The 27,381-nt window shown below is 41.2% G+C and overlaps 1 protein-coding gene across 10 annotated transcripts in view; it reads left to right on the top strand.

The window, feature by feature from the left end:
- LOC116783555 (sodium channel protein type 5 subunit alpha-like) overlaps nucleotides 1-27,381 on the top strand; it is a 216,769-nt gene that overhangs the window by 105,294 nt on the left and 84,094 nt on the right. For all 10 annotated transcript variants that reach the window (XM_032681222.1, XM_032681214.1, XM_032681210.1 and 7 more), the window contains 4 exons: nucleotides 7,317-7,449; nucleotides 11,316-11,554; nucleotides 16,387-16,560; nucleotides 17,967-18,323. In XM_032681222.1, the coding sequence (XP_032537113.1) occupies nucleotides 7,317-7,449; nucleotides 11,316-11,554; nucleotides 16,387-16,560; nucleotides 17,967-18,323 (903 nt within the window). The remainder of the gene's footprint in view (nucleotides 1-7,316; nucleotides 7,450-11,315; nucleotides 11,555-16,386; nucleotides 16,561-17,966; nucleotides 18,324-27,381) is intronic.

Here is a 27,381-nt window from a genome sequence, read left to right as displayed (position 1 = left end):
TGGCAGCTGAGCTGACATGAAAGCATCTGTGCAGCTTCTGCCCTCTCCCACAAGAGAGGTGGCTGCAGCAGGTTATCCCACTATTCAGACTGGTGACTTACATGACTGGTGTCCTGACACTTGGCTGCAGAAGAGCAACTGAGCTAAGCAAACGTTTGAAACTGGCTCTTCAGATGGCCCTGGCTGCCTGGCACAGATGGATGTGTGTTTCCACGAGAAACCCAAGTGTGCTTGCATTTTCCATCTCCTTCCCCTAATCCCTAAATACAGCTAGTGAAACTGGAGAAATTTCATATCATCTCAATGGATGGTGCTCAGGCCCATCAGTGCTGTCAGCAGGTTTGCTGGCCGTGGGTGGCACAGTCAATTCAGAGTGGCATCTGCTCATGAAGTCTTCTGCATCAAAGTGGCTTCAAGTGTACAGCGTGAACCAGAGGAGGGACATCCTACCCTCTGCAGGGAACTTGTGCGTGTCTGCACATTTGTCTACACCCACTGGTGTTCCCTTGGCACAGAAGAGCACACGCAAGGAGTGGTGGCATCATTGCTGAGGAGCTGCCCTTGGCAGCACAGGGGGTTCGCTGCAGTGCTCAAGACAGAGAGCCCACAGAGGTCACATGAAGAGCAAAGTGGTGCAATATGAAATGTGGTCTGCAGAAACCCTTCACAAAGGCAGCCCTGGGTCAGGCAGTCCCTCAGCTCGATGTGAAGAGTGACGGGTGTTCAAGTCTGAGGGGTGCTGGGAGCTTGTCCCAAGAAACCCATGGTTAAGTCCTAGTCACTGTCCTGGAATTCTCCAGTGTATCCTGCAGAAAACTCAGCCAGGGCTGCCCTGTTCTCCTACCAGCTTTATTCAAGTGGTCCAGCTGCTGATTTCATCAGACTTATAAGACATGAGCAGAGTTGGAGACTGTGGCTAAGTCCTAATTCTTTTTGGCTTGACCAGAGACTGAGGGGGTTGAAAAATGGTACATTTTTATGCTCATGCTGATTGCTGGGTGGGATTTTGGGCTATTGCTTTATTTAGAGAAGGTCTATAGATTATGTAAGTGATTTCAGGGCACAATCCAAACAAAAGTTTCTGCACGTTCCTGCAGTATTTATTTGTAGCTTTGTATTACTCTGTTGTATCTTGGTGTTTCTTAGTTAGGAGGTTAGAATAACATCTCCCTTCACAAGGTATTGATATGCTTCAACAGAATTGGATTTAGTTAATGAGCTGTTACCTGGAGCTCAATTTATTCAGGGGATCTGATGAGGTTAAATAAGATATCACTTATTGTTGTTAAGAACCTCTTGAGGGTTAATAAACACTCATGACAGCATCCCCTCTTGCCTCCTAAAGCCAACTGGAGCCCTTCCTGTAACAGTGCAAGGAAATCATGAGGTTTTAGTTTAACCTGACTTTCCAATTATTCTGAAGTGAAAGAGAAATGGGCACAGGACTAAGGAGATAGTGGTTTGCAAATAGGCTGTTAGCTGGTGATCCCCATTGCTTTGCTCTTCCTGGGGTGCCTGCTCACCAGAGCTTCCCATCAGTCCAAGAGCAGAGTGGGACAACCTGTGGCATGGCTTTGGGATGGGCCACGAGGCCAAGGCTGGAGCCATGCAGAGTCTCCCTCCGGCAGATATAACCTTTCCTGAATTTCCTCTTGGTAACACTCATGTTTTCTTTTTTAAGAAACTAGAAATGCTGAACACTGCTAGATTGGCAGGAGTGAAAACTACTGGGGGATGAGCCCTTGAGAGAGGTCAGGCTATTTATTTAGGAGCTGAACTAAAAATTCAGAAGTTTACCTTCGTAAAAACTTTTTTTGGTGATTTTATTTTAAAAGAAAAAAAAAAGAAAAACAAAAGACCTTGGCTTTTGTTGCAGCTAAGCATAAAAGGCTTTTGCTGACCACATTGCTTCGAGGTTTTCTTGTTGACCCTAAAACCACCCCGAGGTAAAATTTCTTTTTTTCCCATCTTGCTTTGCCACAGGACTGGTGAAAAGGGAAAGTGTTAGCAGTTTCCATCTTCAGAAATAAAGGTCAACAAAACAAGTCATCCAAAAATCACTGCCAATAAGTTATAGGGATGAAAGCTACCCAGCCCCCTGCCGCTGTCACAAAGAATTGTCACCATGACTCTAGCTTCTGCTCATTTCAGACTTTGCTTTAGCACACCCTGAGTGTAAATCACTCAGATTCGGCACAAATATTTCAAGCTGCTCCAGTTTATCTCTTTAAGTAACCTAGCATCCCCAAAATTAAATGGGTTCTTTTTAAAGTTGTGCTTTATCATGGTCACCTCCAATCTCATTAAATATTTGTGCTAGTGCCTTACAGGATCCATTGTTCGTCGTGTGGCCTGTTCACCTCTTTTTATGCTTGAAAAAATTTTAAGTGTACAAGGAAAATTAAACCTGCCCCAGTTCCTAAATATGGTCTTTAAAAATGCTGCCATGTATAAGACCATCTTCACATAATAGTTTTGACATAGCTCAGAACTGTAGGCAGTGAGAAGGAAACAATTCTGTTATGCATCCTCATTTACACGTAAATTACTGAATAGTATATTTGTCCCTATAGAATTCAGCTAATCCAAAGGAGAAACATTTCCAGTCAATCAGGGAGCAACAAATAATCTTGTCCTGCTGGAGGTGCCTATGTTTAACTCCATTGTGATTTCTCCTCTGGATCCTAAGGAGCCTCCTTGCGTAACTGTAGGGACTGCTATTATTTTTGTTTAATTCCTATAGAAATATAAGTACAATGAGCAACTGTGCCTATGTATTTTCTCTCAGGGGGGATAATAGCCTTTCTGTTGCCTGTTTGGCCAGTTCCTGGAACTGCTTTCTGTCTCAGAATGCAAAAACTACCAGTTCCTTGGGTGGCTATCAGCCATCTCTGTTCTAAAATAAATAGTAATAAAGAAACCTAAACCCCCCCTCACATATCTATTCTTTACATAGAACAAAAGCTCGTAAACTTCCTGAAGTAACTTCAATAATTTTAAGCAATTCACCTGCATGGAAGCTTTCTTTCCTGGACAAATACTTCCCAGTAAGTGGCAAGGTGACTATGTGATAGTCTTGCTGCTCTATTGGGAAAGAGAACACGGGAGTATTCCTTGTCCCTGACGTTACCTGCCACACACTGTGTCCTCGCTCTAGGGATTAGATGACCCACTGCCAAGGGGCTGGCAGGGAACAGGGTCTTTGGGCTCTGCACACACTGCTGGGCGAGTGGGTGGCTGCCACATGTGGTACCCTTTGCACTGAACGTGGGCCAGCAGCAAATTGCACCCCCTCACCTCTCCAGAGAGGGGAGAAGGAAGGAGTCATTCTCACTTCCTTCAGAAACACCCTTTGCACGTGAAGGATGGCACACTGCAAACAGTCCCCTCGACTCCAGAAGGAGCCCTGAAGTCTTGGGGACCACTTCCAGGTGGCAGGATTGAGGCTGCTGGGCTGGAAAGATAAGTAGAATGACTTACAGAACTTGTGGAGTGGGGAGTATCTCATCAAACCTAGGGGAAAAGTCAGTTCACTGCTAATTTTTTTAATGTAAGATATGCCAAACCTGTTTGTCTTGGACTTTTCATTTACCCTGGTTTAGCTGAATTGAAAAAAATAGGAAGAATGAATCCCTGAATGTTTTTACTTTGATTTTTTACCTCTTTGCACCTGTGAGTAAAAGGTGGCTTTCAGGTAAAGGACTTCTGAGGATGGGATTGTCTGATGACATGTTAGTGGTCACATAGGGTGGGAAGATAGTACGGTTTAAAAAGTTAGATAATCCAGAGGAATTTGAAGTTTGAGGGGTTTGTATGTTTTATTCTACAGACAGAGAAGTTGCGGGTTTACTTTGGGGTTTTTAGTTGGTTTTGTTTTTGGTTTTTTTTCTTTACTTTTACTTTTTTTATTTTATTCTACTTAGAAACTTCTCCCTCATGTTTTTTATCACCTTGTCTAGTTATTTCTTTTTGGTACCATGTATTTGTTATGTATTCCAAACTACTGTGCATGATTATGCAATTTTGTAGATGCTTTCTTCATTAATAAAACATTTGTTGTTTCTTTGCTTTTTATTGGATTTTTTTTGAGGTGAAGGGAATCAAGCAAACTAATGCATCTGAAATACCATTCCTGGTTTCCCTGGCTCCTGAGCCAAGGATAGGGCGTTTTCTTTTTATGTTGTGTACAACTAGGACTCTCTTGGAATAGTTTCTGATTATAACTTTCCTTTTGAGATGACTTTGTCAGTAACTCAATGAACAATGAGTTAATTGTAAAAAAAACACAAACAAAAAAGCAAACAAATAAACAACAACAAAGGACATTTTAGGGAAAAAAAAGGAAAAAAAAAAAAACAACCAAAAACATTTTGAAGCATTACTTCTTTCCTGACCCTGCTAATGTTTTAAGTGCTTACTTTAAGTCCTTACTCTTCTCTAGCCTTGCAGTGATTGATATTTTTAACTGCAGTACTTTGAAGTGGCCTGGGACTGGCATCCTGCTTATTGTTTTCAGTGTCAACATGTGGCCAAGCATCTTTGCCCTTTGCAATCATCTGATAAGGGGACATCCCCTGCCCTGAAGAGGTCACACTCCAGAAAGACAACTTGTAGAGCTTCAGCACTTTTTACCTGCCATTCCCATGGAAATGCCTTTCTTGAAGAGCAGTTTTGCTACAGAAATGGTGAAGAGGAGGGATCCTGAATCCCTCTGGGTGCATGTGCTGGGCACAGGTGTAGAGCACATGCACATGGCACATCTCAGCTGGCATCTTGGGTTCTGATGAGGGTGATTAGGGCCAATTCAGACCCAAGTGATGAGAAGATCCAGAACATTGGATCAGATTCCTGTAGCTCATTTGACTATAGAGAAACAAAATCAACTGCTCTGACATCTGTGTAAACTGGGGACTCTCATCTTTGTAGGAACTTCTTCTCCTTCCACATTTCCCTGAGCAATATTGCAAGAGCCATCAGGATCCATCTTCTACATCTGTCTTGCTGTCATGGTTTGAGATAGCCCAAATTCCAATTCCCTCGCTCCATCCCCCCTCCCACATCTCAACCCAATGTGAGATGGGTTTTTTTCCAGACAAAACACAACCAGACTCAGAATGGGGAAAGGGAATATATTACAATGACTATACAAATAAATACTACAATACATTATACACACGACTACAACTATCTCTACCATGACATAAGTATTTACAATGGATCAGATCTCTTCTCCCCTCCAAATAAAAGTCCAGGAGGGAAAGAAGGACAGATCCCTTCCAGTCTCTTAGGGCAGCAGCTTCTTCAGAGTAGCAGTCACTAAGCAGCAGCATCTTCTAAGGCAGCAGGCTCTCTCTGTCTCTTCTGTTTCTTGTAGCAGCTGATAGCTGGATCTCTGCCAGCACACACAAGGGGGGTATCCCCCTCGGCCACTCGTCTCTCCAAACGAGTGGTCTTCCGTGGGCTTCGTCACCCCAGACAAGGTCGTATCACCACGTCATATCACGAAGCACAGGGGGTCTTCGTGACGGTCTGGTATCTTCAGGAGATTCAAGCTCCTTGCAGGGCCTCTGTGCCCTGTCTCAGGCTGCGAGCTTCTTTGTAGCTTGCAGCAAGGGAGGGCCCTCAAGGCCAACCTCCCACACTCCGTCCTGGCTGAGCTCTCAGGACGTCCGAGCTTCTCAGCTCCTCTCTGCAGTGCATCTTGCACTTCAAGGCTCTTTCAAGTAAGAGTCTATCAACTTCCTCCTTCCAGGAGGTCTCAAAGGAGTTTTGGGGGGTCTGGTATCAGTTCTTACCCCCAAGAACTCTGTAGAACTCAGCTGCTGACTCTCCTTCCCTCAGGTCTCCTTCCAGGAGTCCCTTCTCTGGTGCTGCATGTCTTTGTTGCTTCTTCGGTTCAGTTCTGGCTGCTGCTTTCTCCGGCCACTGCCACGGCCACTGCCCACGATGGAGAAAACATCTCCCAGCATAACTACAGGCACCTAGCCCAGCATTATGCTGTTCCAGGTCCCCACAGGCTCCAGCTGGGGCTGGGGGCCAAAGCCCCCCTGTGGGGCTCAGAGCCCCTTCCTCGTGGCTCACAACATGGCCACCTTCTTCTCCCTCAAACTACAACTCTTCTCTTCCGGTCTGGTTGTGATATGTTTACATTTTTTGCAGGAGCGCTCATTGGACAGAAATTCAAAACTTCCAGGGGTTTCCACCCCTTGGGGTCTACCACTTTTCTTATCCTCTGGGGGAAAACAAAGTCCAAACCACTACACTTGCTTACACAGTATCTCGAACCTCACAGCCTGTGTGCTTGGAGGAACAGGGCAGAGGCTTTAAATATTTTTATTTTGGAAAACTGAGTGTCTCAACCAGAAGGTCCATGACAGAGGATGACGTTGAGCCTGGCTTTCCCAGATCCTTACACTTCAACCACCACTTTTCCTTCCACCTGTGTGAGATCTGGAGGAGTAAACGAAGTGGGATTTGTCTCTATATGAAGTGGGAGCTTGTAATAATAAAAGTCTTAATATCTTGCTCCTGTGAGCTGACAATATAAAGTATTTAATACAGTGTGTGTCTGCGGCTTTACTGTGCTTCTGTCTGACATCAAAAACCCAAGCCTACAGAAAGTGCAAAACTAATTTAAAATGAGACATTAAGCAAAGACAGTTTGGGAGTTTTGTTTTCCTGGTATTTGATTTCTTTAGGATTTTTTTTTTAATCATTTCCTTGAGAAGCATGAGAACAAGAGAGTTAGGTTATTTTCTTTTTCCTGAGAAAAATGAAGCTAAATTTCTCCCCTAATTATGTAGCTTCGGAGTCCATAACACCAAAGATCACTAGAATGACAATATGTTCCTGAGACTTGGCAGTGTTTCAGAACAAGAAAAAACATGTGTTGAGAAGTCAGTTTGCTTGGTATGATATCAGAGATCTGTAATAGAGCTGTTACTCACGCCCTTTTCCTCTTCTAGCTGTATAATTAAACAGTTAACACATTTCAGAAATAATGGAATAATTAATGTAATTAAGTAGGGCTTTTTTCACAAGCAAAGAGCATGGTAAAGCAGCACTGATATTTCTCTGGCATCAGAAGTGTTCCTTTATTTTCACCCACAGTTTACAGGAAGGTAAAGGGCAGAACAACATTTCCAAAATTGATCAAAGTGCCATTTTCAAAAGCTGTACCCCATCAGCATGTCAGTGACAAGTCAGCGAGCTTTGGGCTCTTCAGATGGGAAAAATAGTGCTTAGGCAGTTTTGAAATTGCTACCCTCTGTCTGCCTTGGTTTTACTCTGCTGATCCAATGTGTTCCTTTACACAGACCTCTCCCTCGGACGAGGCGAGCAAGAAACAGCTTTTAATGCCCCACCGCCCCTCCGTGGACCACTCGGACGAGCCCTTTCAGAGGCAGAGGGCAGTGAGTGCTGTCAGCATCATCACCAGTGCCCTGGAAGGTAAGAGACACCCTCAGCTCCCCAGCTCAAAACCATGTCCATGTTAAATGGCAGAGAAAAGGTGACACAAAACGCCCTGATATTAAACCCTCGTTGTTTTGAAAGAAGGCACTAAAGGTGGTTGTTACAACCCCCATAACAGAGGCAAGGCTGTGACAGAAGGCAATATAATCCCTATCTTAACCACGGCTTGTAGAAGTCCTGAGAAAATGCTGATGGTGTAATCAAAATGGGAGCTGGTAAGATTTTGTGCCCCCGTGGCATTAGGTTTACACAGGGCTCACCAAGGTGCAGGGCAGTGGAGCACCAGACTTGTTTGGGTGACTGTACATATATTTACACCTCATCTCCCTGGGGCTGATGGAAAGCCTGGCATGTGCAGTCACCAGCTACATGCAGAATATCCAAGCTGTGGGGGAGGAAAGTTCTCATGCAACAGGGACACAACAGTGTGGTGGGTGCTTGAACCCCACCATGAAATTTAAGGATGCTCAAAGGACCCTTTTAACCATGCAGATATTTCTCAGCAAATTTTTTCGTTGCTCTTGAGTCTTCCCACGAGGTGCAGGAGGATTTCCCTTCTCTGTCTTCACACAGACAGGGACTTTGCATTTCCCTCTCACAAATTTATCGATATAGCAAGACAACTCTTAGCAAGACCTCGCATTCTTGGACTCTTTACATGCAGCATGAAAGGGCTTCCTGCAGTTCCTTGTGTCTCCTGCATTGTAAATTGAGGCAAGACAGGAGGTAGCACCTAAGAGCACAGAAAAATGTCTGTCAAGAACACAGTGTGGAGCAAGGGAAGTTGTGGATTCTCCTGCAGCCTGATTCTCTGTGTGACTGATGAAGAGGAAGGCAAGGCAAGGCAGAGGGACTTAGATAAGAGATGCCTTACAGACAGGAACTGGACATATCTCCTGGAGATAGGCCAGCATGAAACCACAAAGCCCTTCTTCTTCCTCAGCTTTTTACCCTCTCCCATGGTTGTGTGCACCAATATTGTGGCCAGAAGATATATTTATGTTTACATAAATATATCTTTATGTTTACATAAATATATCTTTATGTTTACATAAATATAGGGTTGTATTCTTAATAGGGAAATAATCAGTTCAGTGTACTCCAGTGTTTAATGTAGTCTGCAAAGGTTTTATTTGTTTCCTGTGGGGTTTTTAGCAATTACCTTTGTGATTGATTTGCTATTTTTTTGTAATGTGTTAAGAATGCCTAAAAGACCTGAGCTGGAATTCTTATTTATTTGATGATACTCTCTACTCTTTTATACCACAGAAACAGGGACCATCAAGTCTAGGGTAACTCAGAGGATGTTACACTCAGGGACATGGTTTAGTGGTGGGCTTGGCAGTGCTACATTAATGGTTGTACTCAATTACCTTAGAGGTATTTTCCAACATAAATGATTCTATGATCCTATATAGAAGAAAATTGTTTCAATCCTTATCAAAGGTCTCCTAACTTCCAGACTTTGATTAGTCACTGAAATTGAATAGTTGTTAACAAGAGGAATGTCATATCAGAATAAAATGGACCATGGGTTTTAACTATACTCACAGCTGTATGATTTGTGCCATACTTTGAAACAGACAGACCAGAAATCCCTTCTCCTTTTATTACCTGGTTTCTTCTCTCAGCTCTTGGGTAGTCAGCATCTGTCTGTTTTTCCCAGATATTACAAAGCCATGAAGACAAGAAAGGTCCTATTTTATTTTTGTCCATTTAAAAATAAGAAAAAAGACATCTCCAACACATACTTGGATTGTATTTTTCTGACCATTTTTTTTAAAAGCAGTGCAAAGTAGCAAAAAAAAATACACAAGAGTAGAGTCTAATTTTACTTTTCCTTTTGCAGATATTTAAAAAAGATGTTAAATCTCTTGTGATTTCCAAAGATCTTCTGTGGTGGGAAATTATGTAAATTCTTAATTGATTTAAATCATTTTAATGCCACATCACTGCCAAGAGGACAGTCACACCTTCCTCCTTCCCTTACTGTGTTCCTGTGCTTTGATTTGACTGTATGAATGGTTTTCAGCTGGATCAAGAAGCAGAACCAGCTCACTCAGAAAGTCCTGGACCACAAAAGCTGGCAAAAGGACAGAGAAATCACATGTGGTTGAGGCTGAGGAGGGTGAAACTAACTCTTTTAGCAGCAACCTGCACTTAAAGGGGCTTGTGTTGAGTGGAACCTCAGGGAAAAGAGTCACTCATCTGATATGTGTCCATCATGAAGGTCCCCAAATTAAAAATAGTGGAATAAGTAGGGTTGGGTAGGCATGTTATGAGGAGTAAGGATGTAGATAGATGTGTTCTAGATTAACCTGGAAAATTATAAATTATATCCTTTAGGAAGTGACCTTAAACTCTTCATTACTTTCAGAAGCTGGTTTCTAAAGAAAAAAGCGAAATTATGATTTTGCATTCAAATTGATGGTTCTCTCACCATTTTAGGTTTTACCTGTCAGCATTTTGTTTGGAGGCTGGAAAGACAGTTATTTCTTGGAAGCAATTTGGTTTCCCAAAGATCTCAGAGCAATGCAGATGTTTGTGCAAAACCTGTGCATGTAGGACATAATCTGATATTTTGAAAGCTTTCTGGAAGACACCTAATGCCACGACTCTGTTGCCTGATGAAGAAAAATGGACAAAGAATCATAGAATTATTATGGTTGGAAAAGACCTCCAAGATCATCAAGTCCAACCAAATACCCCCTGCCCACAAAGTGCCACATCTACTCATTATTTGAACATTTCCAGGGATGGTGATTCCAGCACTTCCCTGGGATGCCTGTTTCTGTGCTTAACCACTATTTTAGCAAAGACTTTTTTTCCTAATATCCCAACTGAACCTCCCCTACCGCAGCTTGAGGTCGTTTCCCCTTGTCCTGGATGCTTCCTGCCCTGGGAGAGGAGGCTGTTTATGAACTGATGGAAATAACAGCCTTGGCTGAAGTTTTCCCGTTATCAGTGCAGGTTCTAATTATATAGACTAAAACTGTTATACAGCATTCCATGCCCATAAAGGAATCAGAAAAGGAAAGCATTAGGCAATTCCACTAATCATTATCATTCAGTCATTAACTGTCTTTTTTGGCTTTTCTTTTCCATCATTTAACACAAATTATACTTACGAAGCTATTTCAATTCTTTTGTCTGCAAGTAAAATGAGGATATAAAAGTTGTATTATAGGTAGTATTTTAAAAGCATCTTTAAAAAGCACGCTGGAGTTTTAGTAGCATGTTCAAATGGGCTTATGAGGTCCCTGGTTTTGTATGTGGGCCTCAGAAAAATCAGATGTTTAACACCTTTTTGGATTGCACATCAAGAACAGAAGCTCTGTTGATAGCCAGAGATACTCTCGTTCTCAAGTACTTAAATCAGCTCTAAATGTTGGATTAAGCTCTTTCATCTCTTAACTGCTTTAAAAGGTATTACTTAAGATACTTTGAAAATGTGACCTGGGATGAAAAAATATATTCCAATCTAAGTTAAATGAAGACAGTGTATTCTTATCCATTTGAACTCGGCAAAATGGAAAATTGAGTAAGAATTCAAGCCTATATATAATACTGGACTTAACATATTTAGTGTGATTTTCCCTTTTTGCTTGTGCACTTTTTAAAAAGGTTATTACTTTCAGTAGGTCACTGTCTGCTAAGTACAGGTCAACTGGCAAAAACCCCACAGTGTGTAATTTGCCAACCTGCTAGGACAGAAATATTTTTACCCTTAAAAAAATTTGGGGTAATTCATGGGCCTTCCTCTGTGTTATGAGTCATTTTAAGTGGTCTCTTGTCATATAACTCAGTGTGAATTGACTGTTACTTTGCTGCTTGTGACTTAGAGCTTGAGGAATCACACCAGAAATGTCCTCCCTGCTGGAACCACTTTGCTGTTAAATTCCTCATTTGGGATTGCTGCCCTCTTTGGCTTTTGATCAAGAAATTTGTCAAGTTTGTGGTAATGGACCCATTTACAGACCTCACCATCACCCTCTGCATTGTGCTGAACACGCTCTTCATGGCCCTGGAGCATTATAAGATGACGAAGGAGTTTGACCACATGCTTTACATAGGCAATTTGGTAAGTCACCCTGATCTTGAAGCACTACCTGAGGAGTGTATTTCCTGCTTTTTAAAGTGTTGGCTGTGGCTTGGGAATACCCAGTGTTTTGACACACTGCCAGCATTGCTCTGCCTATGACATATCAATCAAGTCCACACAGGCACCTCTTTCTGGGGGGTGAAGAGAATTGAAGGAAGAACAAGGATCTGTTTTTATCGAACTAACATATTCTAATGTTATTAGTAAACATTAAAACCATGTTTCTGGGCTGTTCCTGATAAATATCTGTTTAGGGAAAGGAGTTAAGAGAAAGGTTAATGAGCTTTATTTGGGATTTCTGGTAAAGCAGTGATAAGACAGCAGTTCTTGGTGACTAATAGTGACTTTTAAGTACAAAAAGAAACCTACAGAAAAAAGCAAGGCAAGATCTTGGAAGGAAATAGAGTGGTGTTTGATCATGGGTTGATGTATATGAAGGAAGAGGCGGATAGTAGACTTTCTGTATGTCCCTGTATGCCCTGCTGTGCCTTTCCAGAGGCATGTGCTGTGTCCCATGCAAACCCCGGGGCAAAGGGGGCATGGAGCAAAGCATGGCTGATGCTTCGAGGGGAAACTCTTACTGTGCAAGCTGGAGCAGACGGGTGCAGAGCTGCAAAGCAAGCAGAGACCAAGGAAAAACAGAGTGACAGTCCACAGTCAAGCTGCAGGGACAGCATAAAAGCCTTTCCAGAGGCAGTATGATACAATTTGTGACCCAGGGGTCCACTAAAATTCTGCAGTTACTACAAAAAAGAAGCTTTTTCTTTAATCATCGTTCTCCGAGTTGTGTTTAAAAGTTACCTTGTGTTAATGCTTTAAAACTTAACGTTTAAAATCCTTTTAATTTTAGAAGAATCTGAACTGGAAAAGACACAGGCCATTTACCTATGGCGTGGTGGAGTTGCCCCTGAAAGGTAGTGGTAGCAGCAGAGATATCCTATAGGATCAAAAGTAATCTGGAGAGTCTGGAATGTGGATGCTGCTAAGTTTGCATTTGAGACGCTTACAGCAGAGATTAAAAAAGCCCTTTATTTCTATAAAATCAAAGGCTGCAGTGTCTCAAAGCTGGATTCACATCACCTAAATTTAGGTATTTACAGCGTAGGAGTCTGTCTCTGTGCCAGTTGCCTTTGTCTCCCTTTAAAGTCAGTGTAGAGTAATGGACAATTTTAAACCACATTAATGTGATGCTGTAAAGATATTTACTTTTGAATAAGGTGAACTATGGCCTGGAGGCCAGTGACTGTAGTAACCATCGACCATGGTGGGAGTATGCAGAGACACTACAGATGTGATATCTGCCTTTAGTGAGATGCATCCTGTGCTGGCAGGTTTAGGTGGGTAGTAGCAGTAATCAGACATTTTGAATCAGTCCTAGAATATGTGACATGTCACACATGGATTTTTTTCTTTATCCTGGTCCTCTGGGCTTCCTTGGGCAGACTGAGGTTATTCTCCTAGATTGTGGGACTATTCTCCAGTTTTTCAGCTGCTGTGTCTTGGTAAATCTTGCTCTGTTGTTGTCTAAGCAGAAATCTGTTTGAGTCTCTCTTACCCTCTGCAGAAAGCAGTAGATAAGGATAGCTTGGAAAGTCATCTCACAGGACTGTACCCAGCTGCACTTTGCAGCCAGCATTCCTTCTTGTTGCTCAACAATTTGTGGCCTTCTAAGATGACTTTAAAAAAAATTCCTTTGGACCCAGTGTCCACCAAAGCAGGTGGCAGTGCTGTCATTTCCCTCTCTGGCAGTCGGGATAGTCAAGGTGTCTACTCTCTGCTCTGCTTTTGGCAGATCAGATTCTCTCTTGCAGACCACAGGCAGGGAAATTTTAGCCCTTGGCATCCCTCCTGCCAAAAAGCCGCCTAATTTTTAGCAAAGAGAGAAATTTTGTAGAGAGACACATGGTTTGCTTTTGCTTATCTTTTTTTTTTTTTTTTTTTGGCAGGAGAAATTTTGCAAAGCAAATTCTGCAAAATTTTGCAAAAAAAAAAAATCTCACTGTGAGTTTCTCAGCGTTGCCTAGAGCCATTTTTGCTCTTTGTGTTAAAGTGTAAAGTAAGCAAAACAGCCTACCAGTATTTTTTGTAGCAGGCTGATGGCTTGGGGCTCCCCTTCTTCTGAGATCTGAGGTTGGGTCTGTGAGAAGCCAGGCTGTCCCAGCTCACCCTCACCAGCTCTACTAAACCCCTGCATAACTGGATTGATTGTGAGTAGAGCAGGTCAGACAAAGGTAACTCCATTTTGTGGAGGATTTTGCAAAGTCATTTTTAATGAAAATTGACATTTTTTGCAATTCTCTATGAAAGGGAAGGGAGTCCCAGCCCCAGGGCAGGCTGCCAGGTGACTGCATCCCCTAAGCTGCAGACTGTCAGCCCCCCCTCAGCCCCCACACTGGCTGGCTGTCGCCTTCCTGTTGGATCTAACCCTCTCTAAGTGCTTATTCTAGCATTAAACAGGGGAAATATTAAAGAGGACAGGTCTTTGGCATTTTTTTACTCAGAACAAATGCTTCTGAGTGAGATGAAAGAATGAGAGTGGAACATAAATTTGCTTTCTCTGGATCTGGCAGTCACTGGAACTCTCCCGCTCTGATTGTCCATCCGCTTCAGTCAGTATCTGCTACCTTCAGACTCCTTCAGTTCATCACTTACAGGAATCAGCACTTTTAAATGTGAGCAGAAGGCCAGCCAAGCACATGTACATTTTTACATGCTTCATCTGCCCACACACCACCCAAAAAATTAGTAGATAGAGAGCAGATAGAGCAAGATTCCCTCAATTTTTGTTTTCATTTTAGAAGCCGAAATACCTCTATGCAATATCAAAGCCTAAAAGGCTGAAACAATAGGTAAAAGATTTATTTTTTTTTTAAGACAAAGTCCTCCAAATCAGCAGTGTCATATTTGGCACCAGTGGATGTTAAGCTACTTGTTTTCTTTCCAGCTTTCTCATATGACACATCCACATCCATCCTCTTGTGCAAGCTCAGCCGTCGTGTACCAGGTGCTGGCGGTTTGGCAACCGCTGTTTGAAATCTGTAGCTGGTACACATGCACGATTCCTGATGCCTCTAGGAAGGCCCAGACATTTTGCTGCCTTGCTGTGACATTTCCTTCTCAGAAGGCTATTGATTAAAATGATTCAGGTAAAGAAAGTGATCCTCCTGAGTCATTTCTCAGCAAGACGGTTGCATAACATGCAGTGTGGTATCGTAGTTTCTTAAGGCAGTCCCTTGGATAGAATTTCACAGACATCCAGTTTTGTCTTGTTCTCTGTCCTGGGAAAATTGAGAGCATTATGGTGGGAGTCTTTGGTTTCTCTAACCACCGTGACTCAGAAATTGTTGGCTGGTTAGAAATATGAGACAGGTTGGTTGTTGCGTTCTTGGTATGAGGCGGTGATGGGAAGTTATGTCCCAAAGTATTGCTGCTATCCAGGGTATCATTTTCCTGATGAGAAAGAGAAGGTAATTTACATAAGGAATTGTATAAAATGGCCAGTTGGAATAATTAATTCCAGGAGCATCAGAGAGTAAAGCCAAACATTCCTCAAATGCAAGCTATAATAATTTATTTTTATTCCTTAATGTCATAATTACATGATCTTAAGTTTTCCCTTTCCCATCTTAATGGGTGTCTTATCCCTGTTGCTCAGAGTTGATCAGTTCTGCTAGGCTAATGCTGCAAATATTCAACTTCTTGTAAGGAAAATGTTTCTCCTTGACTGTATGTTAGTGATGCATGAACTCTGTATCCTCTCTTCTTTTTTGTCCAAAAAAAAATGCATAAATGTTGATTGTTTCAAAGAAAGCCATGTACTTTACTAAATACATTTCCAGAAATTATCTGTTTCTGCAGATATATCTATTTCTGTTTCAGAAACATCAGAAATTCCAGAATTTTCCAGAAACACAAAGCTCTGTGCAGCTTGTACTATGACTTGAAATGAAAATGAAACAGTATACGAAGAACTTGGTGCTCACATTTAGTCATTTTAAATTGACTGTAGCTTTGCATTGTGCATTTAAACTGTTACTTAAAGAGGGCATATAAAAGGACAAGATCTGGGATACTTTACACAAATGTGTTAAAACTGAATTTGTTGTCAGCAGCCTTCCTCCCCCCTCTCCCTCTGCCTCATAGGTAATATTTATATGTTGTTTTAAAGAAAAATGTTCCAATTAGAAGTTCCACCGTATGACATTTGAACTGGGTCATAAATAACCAATGTGTTCCCAAGATGCAGTGAAAAGAAAATTGCCACGATTATTTGTAAAAAAAAAAAAAAAAAAAAAAAAAAAGACCAGGACTCAAATTAGAGTTTCTAATCGCCTTCACTGCCAGCAATAACCTCAGAATAACTGGAGGCGTGCATTGCCCTTCTATTGATAATAACAACAAAATAATAGGAGATAATACAGGAGATACACTGCAACCCAAATAACCCTTAACACTCGCACTGAATTCACTCAGCTTTCTCCACTGATATGAATAGATTTAACCTTTATAAAAGGCACCTTTACACTTTCTTTTTTTTACGACTGGGATTTTTCAGATGATGGAAAGAGGTAGAAATGTGTATTCTAATCCAGAGCTTGAAGTCAGATGTCATTATAACTCTACAGCAGTGTATTGTTGTGAAAAGAGAAGACAAAATTGTAATAGTGATAAAGAATCAGCCATAAAAAAGAAAGTATTTGTTTGTAAAAAATGTTTTTGGCTTTCTGCTGTTCACCTGCAGCAATGGAAACTCTGCAAACAAGGAGTTGTGTTTAAAAGGTTACTTTGAATTCATATTTTTCTTTCTACAGGTCTTCACTGGGATTTTCACAGCAGAAATGGTCTTCAAAGTAATTGCCCTTGACCCCTACTACTATTTTCAGCAGGGCTGGAATATTTTTGACAGCATAATTGTTATTCTAAGCCTGATGGAACTGGGTTTGTCCAGCATGGGAAACCTGTCTGTTTTACGCTCCTTTCGACTGGTAATGGTCTTATTCTGTTTTACCCATATTATTACATATAAACTCTGACATGAATGCAACTTGTTTTCTTAAAAATGCATCTGCCGATAATTGCTGCAAACTGGTGAACAGTACATGACACTAATTATAGGCTGAGGGATAAATGGAATTGTTCCAGATTTACATCAGGGTAAATGAGAACATAATTTGATTCCTTCTAGCTGTGCCAGGTACTTGTAGCACACTTAAAATATTTGAATTCCAATTTGTAATAAAAATCTACTGTTTTATGCCCATACACCTGCTAGCATAGTCAGCAGATAATTGATAGCCCAAGAAATGCAAGAGCCAGTAACTTATTGTTTTAGAAGTTGTTATTCCTAAATTATGTTATAAACATGCTACTGTTCTTTTAGATGTTGTCAAAAGAAAGTGTCTTTGAATTATTCACAGAGTGATTTTTTTTTTTTTCTAGAACTGATCAGCATAACATAACACCTGTCTTTCACAGGAATTCCTTAGCTGTCAGCTCCTTTGTTAGGCACAGGATAGTGGTGTTCTATTAATGAGAGACTGGTGACATTTTGGAAGAGAAAAGTACTTTCCTTGCCAGCCTGACATTTGTGTTGCACTTCGTGTACCAGGATGTCCATGCTAATCATTCTGGCCATGATATGGCTTCACAATTTTGAAGACCAGGAAAACAAGCCCTTATGGTTACATTTACCAGAAAAATTAATTTTTTTTTCCAAAATTCTCTGCACTGCTCAAAAATACAGATTTTCCATCTCTATCCTGTCTCCTTTCAGTTTTTGAGCAAGCACTCTTCAATAAGGCTGATATTAAACCTTCACTTGAAAACAGAACACAAGGGCTAGGCACCATTTACATCCTTAAAATAGGTCTTAAGTGGGATGTGGGTTGAGCACAGACTGCGTGAGCCTCGGCACAGAGGTGATTTTCACCCTGGGAGCTAACAGCTAGTAGCATCTGGCTGAGGCTTGCTCTGAAACACAGAGGAATTCCTTCTCTTTCTGTGGGATCAAACCCTAAAATCCTTCCTCCAGATGCCTGCCAGGCTGTTTAATTTGAGGAGGAAAAGGAGGAAAAGCAACGTAAAAGAAAATATTAAGATGTGTATTTTGTTCTTCCATCCCACCCCCACCGTGGTAGTTGAGGAATGCGCCTCTACGAACTTGTCTGTCCAACCAGGCAGAGCATAGCTCTGGAACACTTAATTGTCATCCTAGAAGCTCAGCTGATATTTTATTAATAGATGTAATGGGGTTAACAGGAAGTATGGCTAAAATCACCCTGTACCGCTGTGGCATTTAACATCTTTCACGTTTTGCCCACTTTAATAATTCATTGGCTGAAATGCCTGTTGCTTCTGTGAACTGACACCGTTGTTTGTGTTCTGTTCGCAGCTGCGGGTCTTCAAGTTGGCGAAGTCCTGGCCGACCTTAAACACACTCATTAAAATCATTGGTAACTCGGTGGGTGCCCTCGGTAACCTCACGCTCGTGCTGGCAATCATCGTCTTTATTTTCGCTGTGGTAGGGATGCAGCTTTTCGGGAAAAGCTACTTGGACAACGTGAAGAAGATAAGCAAGACTGGCAATTTGCCACGGTGGCACATGAACGATTTCTTCCACTCGTTCCTCATCATCTTCCGGATTTTGTGTGGGGAGTGGATTGAGACCATGTGGGACTGTATGGAAGTAGCTGGGCAGCCACTGTGCCTTCTTGTCTTCTTGTTGGTCATGGTGATAGGAAACCTGGTGGTGAGTTCTCAAGATGCTGGGGTTTTTTCTTCCTTTCTTGGTGGGTGTGTGAAAATGTACCATTTTTTAATCCAGAAATGGCAAATCTCACGTCGCTCCATGACTTTAATTTGATGAACCAAGTTGTCACCCAGAGAAACTTGTTCCTATCCCAAATACAAAATTGCTAACATTGCATTAGTCATAGGGAATGAGGGCTTGCTGGTTTTTTTTTAGGACAGATAGATTTTTACCAGAAGTAAGTCGCTTGGGCTGATTATAATGATTTTATTTCTTAGGCCATTCATGGGGATGAAAAGATTCAAGATCTCTTTTCTATACAGGTGTGAATATCACCTCAACAATGTCACTGTTTTGGGACATATTTTATTTCCCTTCATTTTTAGTCCAGAACACGTGAACCTTACAGACAGAACAGTGTCTTTGACTGGAGTTTCAAATGTCTTTAGTCTGCACGTTCTAGGAAGCTACAGGTTGTGTTTACTGTAATGTCACTGGCTCGCCTGCTTTTTTTAATAGACTACCCCATAAGCATGGCTTACATAAGCTCTGAACCTATTAAGACTGAATTATATTTCCCTGTTGACATCTTAAGGAGCGCTTTGCTGGCTTTCAGTCATTGTGGAAATGTTTCTGCTGTTCAGCTTACAGAGCATCTTTGACATTGTGGCTCTAATGGCCTTACTGTTTATGTAGTGAGTTGGTTAACAGTAGATGCTGCTATAAAAAACATGGGGGTTTGCTGCTGATTGCTTTTAGTGGTTGTTTTGCTTTTAAGTACGCAATGTTTTGGTTCTCAGCTGCTGGGATAAAAAAGTTCTTGAACGAGCTTATAGAAAAACAGAGCGTGCTCTTTTGTTTACATTAATTTATATTTTAACAGTTATTTTTGTGCTGAAAATGTTGATTGCAAGGGCAAATTATATTTTTAAGGGGTTTTTTATTATAAAAATCAGAAGTTACGATGTGATTACTCCAAAAGTGGTAGATTACTTATGTTTTTTTTCCGTAACTCACCGTTTCTATAATTTTTTCTTGGAATTAAGTTTGATTAGAGGAACTGGGGAAAAATGCTACTTTATTTAGAAAAAAATCATTTATTATATCTTTTGGGAGAGTTTAGCCAGAAATCCAGGAAGTTAATCTCCCCCTGCCATTAAGCAATGAATTCTGTGTATGATAATGAAAGCTGGAAATAATATGTGTTAAATTCCGGGGAAAATGTTAACATTTGAAATATTCATGGATTATTAAAAGATGTGAATTAGCAACATCTGATACCCTTAGATATTAACACTCATCAGTGTGCATAAGTTCTGTTAAATATGAAATCTGGTTCAGCAGAGACTGCAATAACATTATCTACATATATTTAACCTTCAGTGCTTGAAAAAGGCTGTCCCAGATGTAAAACCAGATATTGAAAAACTCTGTCAGCATGGATAAGCTGAAGTTATTAGTCAGCTGAAAGCAAAATGCTAGCTTTATTGTTTTCAGCCCACAGTTCTGTAAGGATGTGGCAAAGACCGGTAAATAGAAATGATTCTTGTGTGTGGGTCACTCAAAAAAGAAAAAAGAGAATGATTCATAGGTGATAAAAAGAACAGATTCTGAATCATGAGACTCATCCAGTGTTAACTGCGTTACATGAAAGTTTCATGATGTTGATTAGCAGGTAGAGAGGAGGTCATCTTACTCCTCTAGCATCAGCAGAATTCTTGCTTTCTTCAGTGAGGGTGGGTTGAACTTAGCAATCCATTTATTTGCTGAGCATCATCAGATCCAAAAATTCTGGTGTCCAAAAAGCACCACGAGCCCTTTCAAATAAGAATACTGGAGTGCTAAAACTTTTACCTGTAACACCATTGCAATCTGTGCCAGCAAGGTTTCTCTTTTAACTTGCTAAGGTCCTTGTTCCTCCTCTGAGTTTCAAGAGCCAATTTTGATAAAAAATATTATCCTGAAGCTGTATCTCATCTGGACCCTCAATGCTTCCGTGGTCTCTGAAGGCACAGAGGAAATCCTACAGCATTTTTCCTGATGTAGCAGATCTGCATATTCATCTAGACTAAATACTTTTAGCTGTCACATCTGCCAGTACGTATGGTGGTGTCTGTGCTCACTTTCCCACAAGAAGGTCAAATATTATGAAGCAGACCTGCTCTTGAACTCCTGTAAGGGCTGCAAACTGGTGATGAAAGTGTTACAAACCACTGAGATTCTGTGGCATGTTCAGTGATTCTGTTTGCAGGTCTTATCCAGCCTCACTAACATAAATTCAAAGGAATGGTGGAAGAAAATCCAGGAAAGTTAGTAACCACCCTGGGCAACATCATGTTATAGAGCAGCACAGCTGCTGAAAGGAACTTTAGTAAATCTTCAGTCTTTGGTTTGTATTCATATATCCTAAAAATGTCTTGGACAATTTGTGTGCAGTGCCACACGAAACTATATTTACTGCTGGTCAACTGATATATGAGTCATCTTCAAGGAACTAAACTTCACAACATAGTTGGAAAACTATGTGCTGTGGAACTTCTTTCACACAGTAAAACTGTGCTACTATTGTCAGATGGCAGTTTAGAGTCATTGAAGCCGCTTTAGAAGGACAGATAATAAAAGTTTCTCCCTCACTTGTAAGAAAGATCTTCTGAAATAGCTGACTGAATAATTATGCTTACTGTTAAGTTTTAAAAAAGGCCTTAACATATTATGTGTATTTATGTTACTGAGGTTAATAAGGAAAATCACTGAGACAGGAATTATTAAGAAGATGTAGGAGAGTTTGGGCCACAAGGCAGTTCCTGGTGACCCCTGCTCGAGCAGGTCAGCCAGTGTGAGAGTCGATATGACATCAGCCACTTCTCAGGGGAGAGTTATGTGTAATGGGTGCAAACAACGTGCATGAATAAAACTGACACCTCAATCACAGACAGAACAACCTCCAACCTCACTCTGCGTGTGTGACGTGCACTGGCCAAGCCACCCTTTTATTCTTCTGAAGGCCGCACAGATGAAAAATGTTTTCTACCAACTTCTCCTGAAATGCCACCAAGTGAAGGGCAGCTTGATGTGGCACAGAAATGCACCCACTGTCTTTGCTCATGCTCTGATCGAGCTGTGTCTGACAGACAGCACCCAAAAAGCATCAGTTAGTGTTAACCCCAGCTAAGAGCTGCAGTGCATTAGCTCACCCTCAGGGCTGAGTTCTGGACTGCCGTTGTCTCACCTCTATCTGATTCACATACACCCCAGTACTTCCATGGCACATCCACCACTGTTCCCCAGTTCACCACAGCTGGTAAATCACTGCTGCATTTCCGTGGTGGATTTTGTCTTACTGGAGTCACAAGCATGCCAAGATGTAGAGTCTGTAACCAGGAAAGTGACATTTTCAGAATTTACCTGAAAGGTAAAATATAAGGCTGAAATTGCTCCTTTAACATCAGTCCTGGGCTTTCTTTCCCCTCCCCCCCCCCCCCTACTGTCAATTCAGGAAAATATTAAAGCCTTTTTCTGAGAATACAATACAAAGGTAGAAAGCATGACCAATTTCTAGGATATCAGGCTATCCTGTAGGCAGGATTGCATAACCATTATTGAATTAATGCATGATGCATGGAAATACAAAATACAAAGTGTAAGGTCATGCACTCAGCCCTATTTAAGAATTTATGTTATCATCAAGTAGCTTACCAGCAGAAATTGTATATGTATTAGTCACTATGAACATCTACATCTGCAGTAATTGCATGGAGGTGCCTTTGTAGTCAGATCTGGTTAATGGAGTCTATGAAGTCATAAAATATCTTACCACCCAAAAAATCTAAATGCATTGGATTAAATAGCCCCTAAAACTGAAGTCTTAGGAGGAAAACTCAGGTGTAGAGATCCCCATGTGCATATCACTGGCTGACTGAGCCACTGTGATGGAGGGATGTACCAATACAGTGCACCCACTGAAAAAGTAAATGACATTCTAATTCACATCAGGAATGCTAATCACAGAGGAAAAAAGAGAATATGAATGCTATTGCACAGTGATCTGCAATACTGCATATGCTATACATCCCACTGATGAATGATCCTCAAGAAAGATGAGGGTCTACCGGGAAAAGAACAGCATGGGAATATGAAGTTGAGGAGGGCAATGCAGAGCTAGGCTTGGAAGGAGAACAGTTTAAGTGACAGGATGCTGCTCATCCCAAACAAAGGAATGTAAATCACTGTGAATACCATTACTGGGACTGGAAAGGAGGCTTCTTCTCATTATCAGTCTGGTGAGGTTGTTTGGGAGAACTTTCCAGCCCCAAGCCAGGAGTGTGTGAAATGGATTAGATGTTGAAAAAAACAACACATGTCAGCAGGGGACTCGACTTGGTGACCCAAGAGGACCTTCCAATCCTGTGTTTCCCTATGGTAATTTCAGTGCCTGGCATGAGCGTGAGCTGCTCAGCGTGGTTTGGATGAGATTTGAAGTGACCTGCTTTGGTTAAACTCAGTGGAAACTTTTCTCTGAAAAAGTCAGATGCAGCTGAAACTCATCTTTTTACTCTGCTTCCACATCTCAGGAAGCCTTAATGGATGTTTTTTCTGTTATAATTTGGCCCGTGACTGAGACATGCAGAAATATGAAAATGTCACATTCTTGGAATGAAGGGGTTTGTCCCTCCCCACGTGCCTTTCCATCAAGTCCATGTAGGACAGTTCCTTGAAGAGAGGAGGAGCTGGGTCCCATGTGTCTCCCTAATACCTTTTTTTTTTCTTTGTTTGCTAATGTTCCCTTCGGTTCAATGTGTGTGGTCAAGAAAACAGAACAAAAAACAAAGAAAGAAAAACATACAAAAGAGGCAGCTGTGATGTACAGCATATAAATGTGTAAGACAGGGCTGCTGTTTGTATTGCATAGTCTTCAGCATGGGGGCTTTGCTTCTGTATAAAACCATTTCATAGAGTTAACTACAGACTGTTACTAAATAAGCACCATGATCTCTAATTGAGGAACACAAGGGAGAATGTATGTGGCCACCTGTGAAGGAGAACTAGTAGCCCACTGTGTGGGAATCTGTCAACTGGACAACCGTATGGGAGATTCACAGGCAAGGGACTATCCCCACTGAAAATTGTGGTCAGTGCAGAGTATGGAGAAGTTTAATATTATGGAGCAAGATGATATTTTGCATTTATCCTCAGTACCAGAAAATGTTCTTGAGCACATTTAATTTATTAGTGTAGCAGTAGCCATAAATTCCTGTCTCGCCCAATGTTGATACATCTCCATCACTGCAAATTTCTCAGCAGACTATACTGGGCTTGAAAGAGGTTTATGGTAATGTGTCAGATTTTCTCTTTGTTTAAGTGAAATGGGTACAGAGAACTATCACTGTCCCATGTGGTAAAATCACAAGTAATAGCAAAATAGCTTCTAACAGGCCTAGGTGAAAGTGGATTACAATATTACATTTCAAGAACTCAAACAACCAAAGCATATTGGGATGGTCAAAGGTGATCTTCAGATGGAGGTTTGTGTTTCTGCCTGACATGATAAGGCTGTCACTGAGGGAAGATACATCAAAACTCCAACGCTTTTAAAAGACATGAAGCATCAAACTGGGGAGTTTCAAGGCCATAAAACTTTTTAGAGGGTGATGGAGAGTTGTTTTACCCCAAAAGGAATGAGGCCTCATTCATTCAGATTACCTGTGTCAATAAACAAATGAAAATGGAACTCCAATGACGAATGATAGCACTTTTACAGCTATCTCCTTATTTTGTCTTCAAATTATGTACAAATCTAAAATACCAAAGCCCCATTTTTGTGGTTTTTCCTGTCTATCCCCAGGGAAATGCTTAACTCAAAAGCTGCAGCAAGACTTGCTGCCCTGAATCAAGTAATTATTTTTGCATTTAATGACAAACATGCTCTTATTCACAGGGGCCACTGTAGACATCCACTCTGTGAATAAAGGTTAATCCCCTTGGAGGTAAATGTAGTATTTTTATTGCATCTGATAATTAATATAAATGAAGTGGAATTTTAAAATATCGTGTACCTTCTAATTGCAAATACTAGGTTAGATCTGCTTGCTGGAAAAGAAAGCAGGTTTGGTAAGAAGGTATTACAACTCAAATTACAGCATTTTAGGGCTTAGCTTTTTAATTTTCAAACCACAGTAGAGGTCTTCATCCTCCAGCTTTATATGTTGCACTTCTACCACTGGGCAGTACTTTCCTTGGCGTCCACCAGTTCCACTTCTTGCACAATGGAAGGAATAGGGGATAAGATGCAACTGCATAAAAGGTGTGGAAGAACTGCTTTTTGCAAGGAAATGGGGAGCTATAGGAGATTTGCAGAGATGTTCAGGTTGTCCCAAGTCTTGCTGGAGCACTTCCTTCCCTCCTCTCTCTCTACACCCCAGTGTTCACGTCCTGGGTGCCCTTGTTCACCTTATCTGCTCTTTCAGCAGTTCCCAACATTCTGGAAATATGCATTTGTGTTTTGGTTACATCAGCTGAGAAGGCCTGTAGATAAACAGGCAGGAATAGGCATGTCAGTAACAGTCATCGTCAGGGCGGACAGAATCTGCAAAGCGGCGAGCGGAGGGCGTGTGGGGCACCACGGAGGAGCAGGACTCATCAGAAAGCTGCAGGAGCCATAATGAGAGCTGGGAAATACTGGAGATGGGGGCTAGAGAGTTAGAGGGTCCAGAAGAAGCCAGGGAGCCCAAGGGTTCATTAGTGAGGAGTGGAAGTGTCATCTGAGCCTGTCTCGTCAACTTGGACACTTACATAAGGGAGGCGAATTTTCCTTCTCGGGTCACGTGTGACTTTGCAGAAGAGCAGCCCAGAATACATGAATAAGCACAACTGGGGACACAAACAAAGTAGTGTCAAAACAACTGTCAGCATGTTACTGTCCCTTTTGCTTCTACTCATGTACGCTTAGGGCTGGGAGGGGGAACATTTGGTGTGATATGGGAGAATTCAAAACTCAGAGGAAAGCAGCTAAACCCCAGCACATTTCCTAGCTTCCCCCTTCGTATTTTTCATGCCAGCTACCTGCATAGTCCGTAAGTCCCAAAGCAACTTTAGCTATTTGTATTTCCCATTATCCATCCTTTCTTGAGAAGTGCCTGGGAAGCAGAGCACTCAGGTAGTTGATGCTTTTTTGCAAACATCTGTCTGTATCTACTTAAGTATTAAACATCCTCAAGGGTAGCAAAAGGTCCGCCAGAAACAGATGGCATCATGTGATGCTTCAAAAAGATAAATCCTGACACCAACCATCAATCAGTCCAGTTGCCTCTGATGACTCCCAGCAGAGATGGAAAACCTTCATCCTCACGTGGGTTACTTGAAATGCAAACCTTTTACCTCAGACTCCAGGCTTTAAAAATTGCATGATTTGTCAGCAGGCACATAAATAACTAGAATTTATTTTACTGAGTAGATATTTCCCACCATCACGTGTAACACCAGATGCTGATGCTAAAAAGTCTGGGGAAATTAACCTCACTGTAATTATGATGGACCATCAAAGGCTGCTGGTTTTCCAAAATGCCATTGTATGGTAGATTAAGTAGAGCCTGTTCAAAGCCGGGAGGTTTAGGGCTGCTTTGCCCAAGAGATGTGAGGGAAATGCACCTGAGAACAGACAGGAGGACAAACTACCTTCAAAATCTGCTCCTAAAAAGTGATCTGCTTCCTTCTGTCAATCCAGATTTACGAGTGTCTGTATCCTGCTACAGGCTCAGCTGTTTCTTCTGAAGAGTTGAATCTTGGCACTTGGTGACTAATCTGAGCCTGCATCTTGTATTAGGGGACAAGTGTGTTCAGTTGCTGTTTTCAAGGTGCTATATGGTGTCCTTGTCAAATATGTGCTAAAATCTGCCAATTTTTTCCCTGCAACATTCATTCACAGAAACACAGATTTTAAAAATACAAATAGCCCAAATCCCCAAAACAGTTGGCATACAGAAGAGAACTAAGCTTTTGCTTCTGATGCAGCTCAAAGGAGGATGAAAACAAAAGGTGAACTAAGGCTTTTTTTTTTTATCTGTGACATAAGGAATTCCCAAAAACAATAATCCAAAGCAGATTCATTGGTGGGCTGTGCCAGATTTTGGCATTTGGTGTAGATTTTAATCAGTAGAATCATAAATATTGCTTCTTGATCTATAAATGAGTCACTGGGATATATCAGAGAGAAATAAAATCTCATAATAATGCCAGTGCTCTTCTGTAGGTTTATATACAAGGGAATACAAAACTATCTCCCATTAACGTTCATAGGTGTGAGATGACTTAGAAATATGGAAGAAAAAGAATGCTAATATATTAGTTCAGTCAACCTGGCACTTGGAAACCACCCTCATGCCCTTTGTTCTAATTGTGTTTCCAAATCAGAGATTTTTCTCTAAAAATATTGGTTAAGCATTGACTCCATTATATGAACTGCTGACAAGATGAAAAATTTTTAATATGATCCACCATATATATATATATATGTATATTCACATATATATTTTATTCGTGAAGATACTAGTGAATTCTTTTTGAGGTTTGGTTGTAATCCAAGAATTGGACAGGAGCTGAATTTTTATTTTGAAAACTGCAGCCCTGTTGATATAGTAGGCATCCACAGGGTAAAACGCTGCCCACTTTTTGTTCTACATTTGTCCTTGGTTCACACTGTAAGTAGGGTTTTGTCAGTGGTTAAGCTTGCTAATAGGTGGGTAGTTATTAAAAATCTAGAAGACACTGAGTCAAATTTAATTGGACAAGAGTGTGCAAAGGTAGGTACAACTGAATGTGTCTCTTTTTATTAATGTCACAGTACGTATTGTCTGGCTGTCATTGAAAGGGTAATGACAACAGAATTATTCCTAGCATGTGTTGAGGAAAAGTCAAGGTTTTTAAGGTTAAAATGGACCAGGTGGTACAAATTTAATACATTGTTCACTACTCCTCAACATCTTATACTTTAAAAAAAAAGACAAGTTAAAAATATTGTTCTTCCACACCAAAACTAAGCAGTGAGTAGAGCATTCTAACAGTT

The sequence above is a fragment of the Chiroxiphia lanceolata genome, chromosome 1, assembly GCF_009829145.1.
Source record: "Chiroxiphia lanceolata isolate bChiLan1 chromosome 1, bChiLan1.pri, whole genome shotgun sequence".
Lineage (NCBI taxonomy): Eukaryota > Metazoa > Chordata > Aves > Passeriformes > Pipridae > Chiroxiphia > Chiroxiphia lanceolata.
The sequence above is the reverse complement of the archived record's forward strand: the minus strand, read 5'-3'. Positions and strand labels throughout refer to the sequence as shown.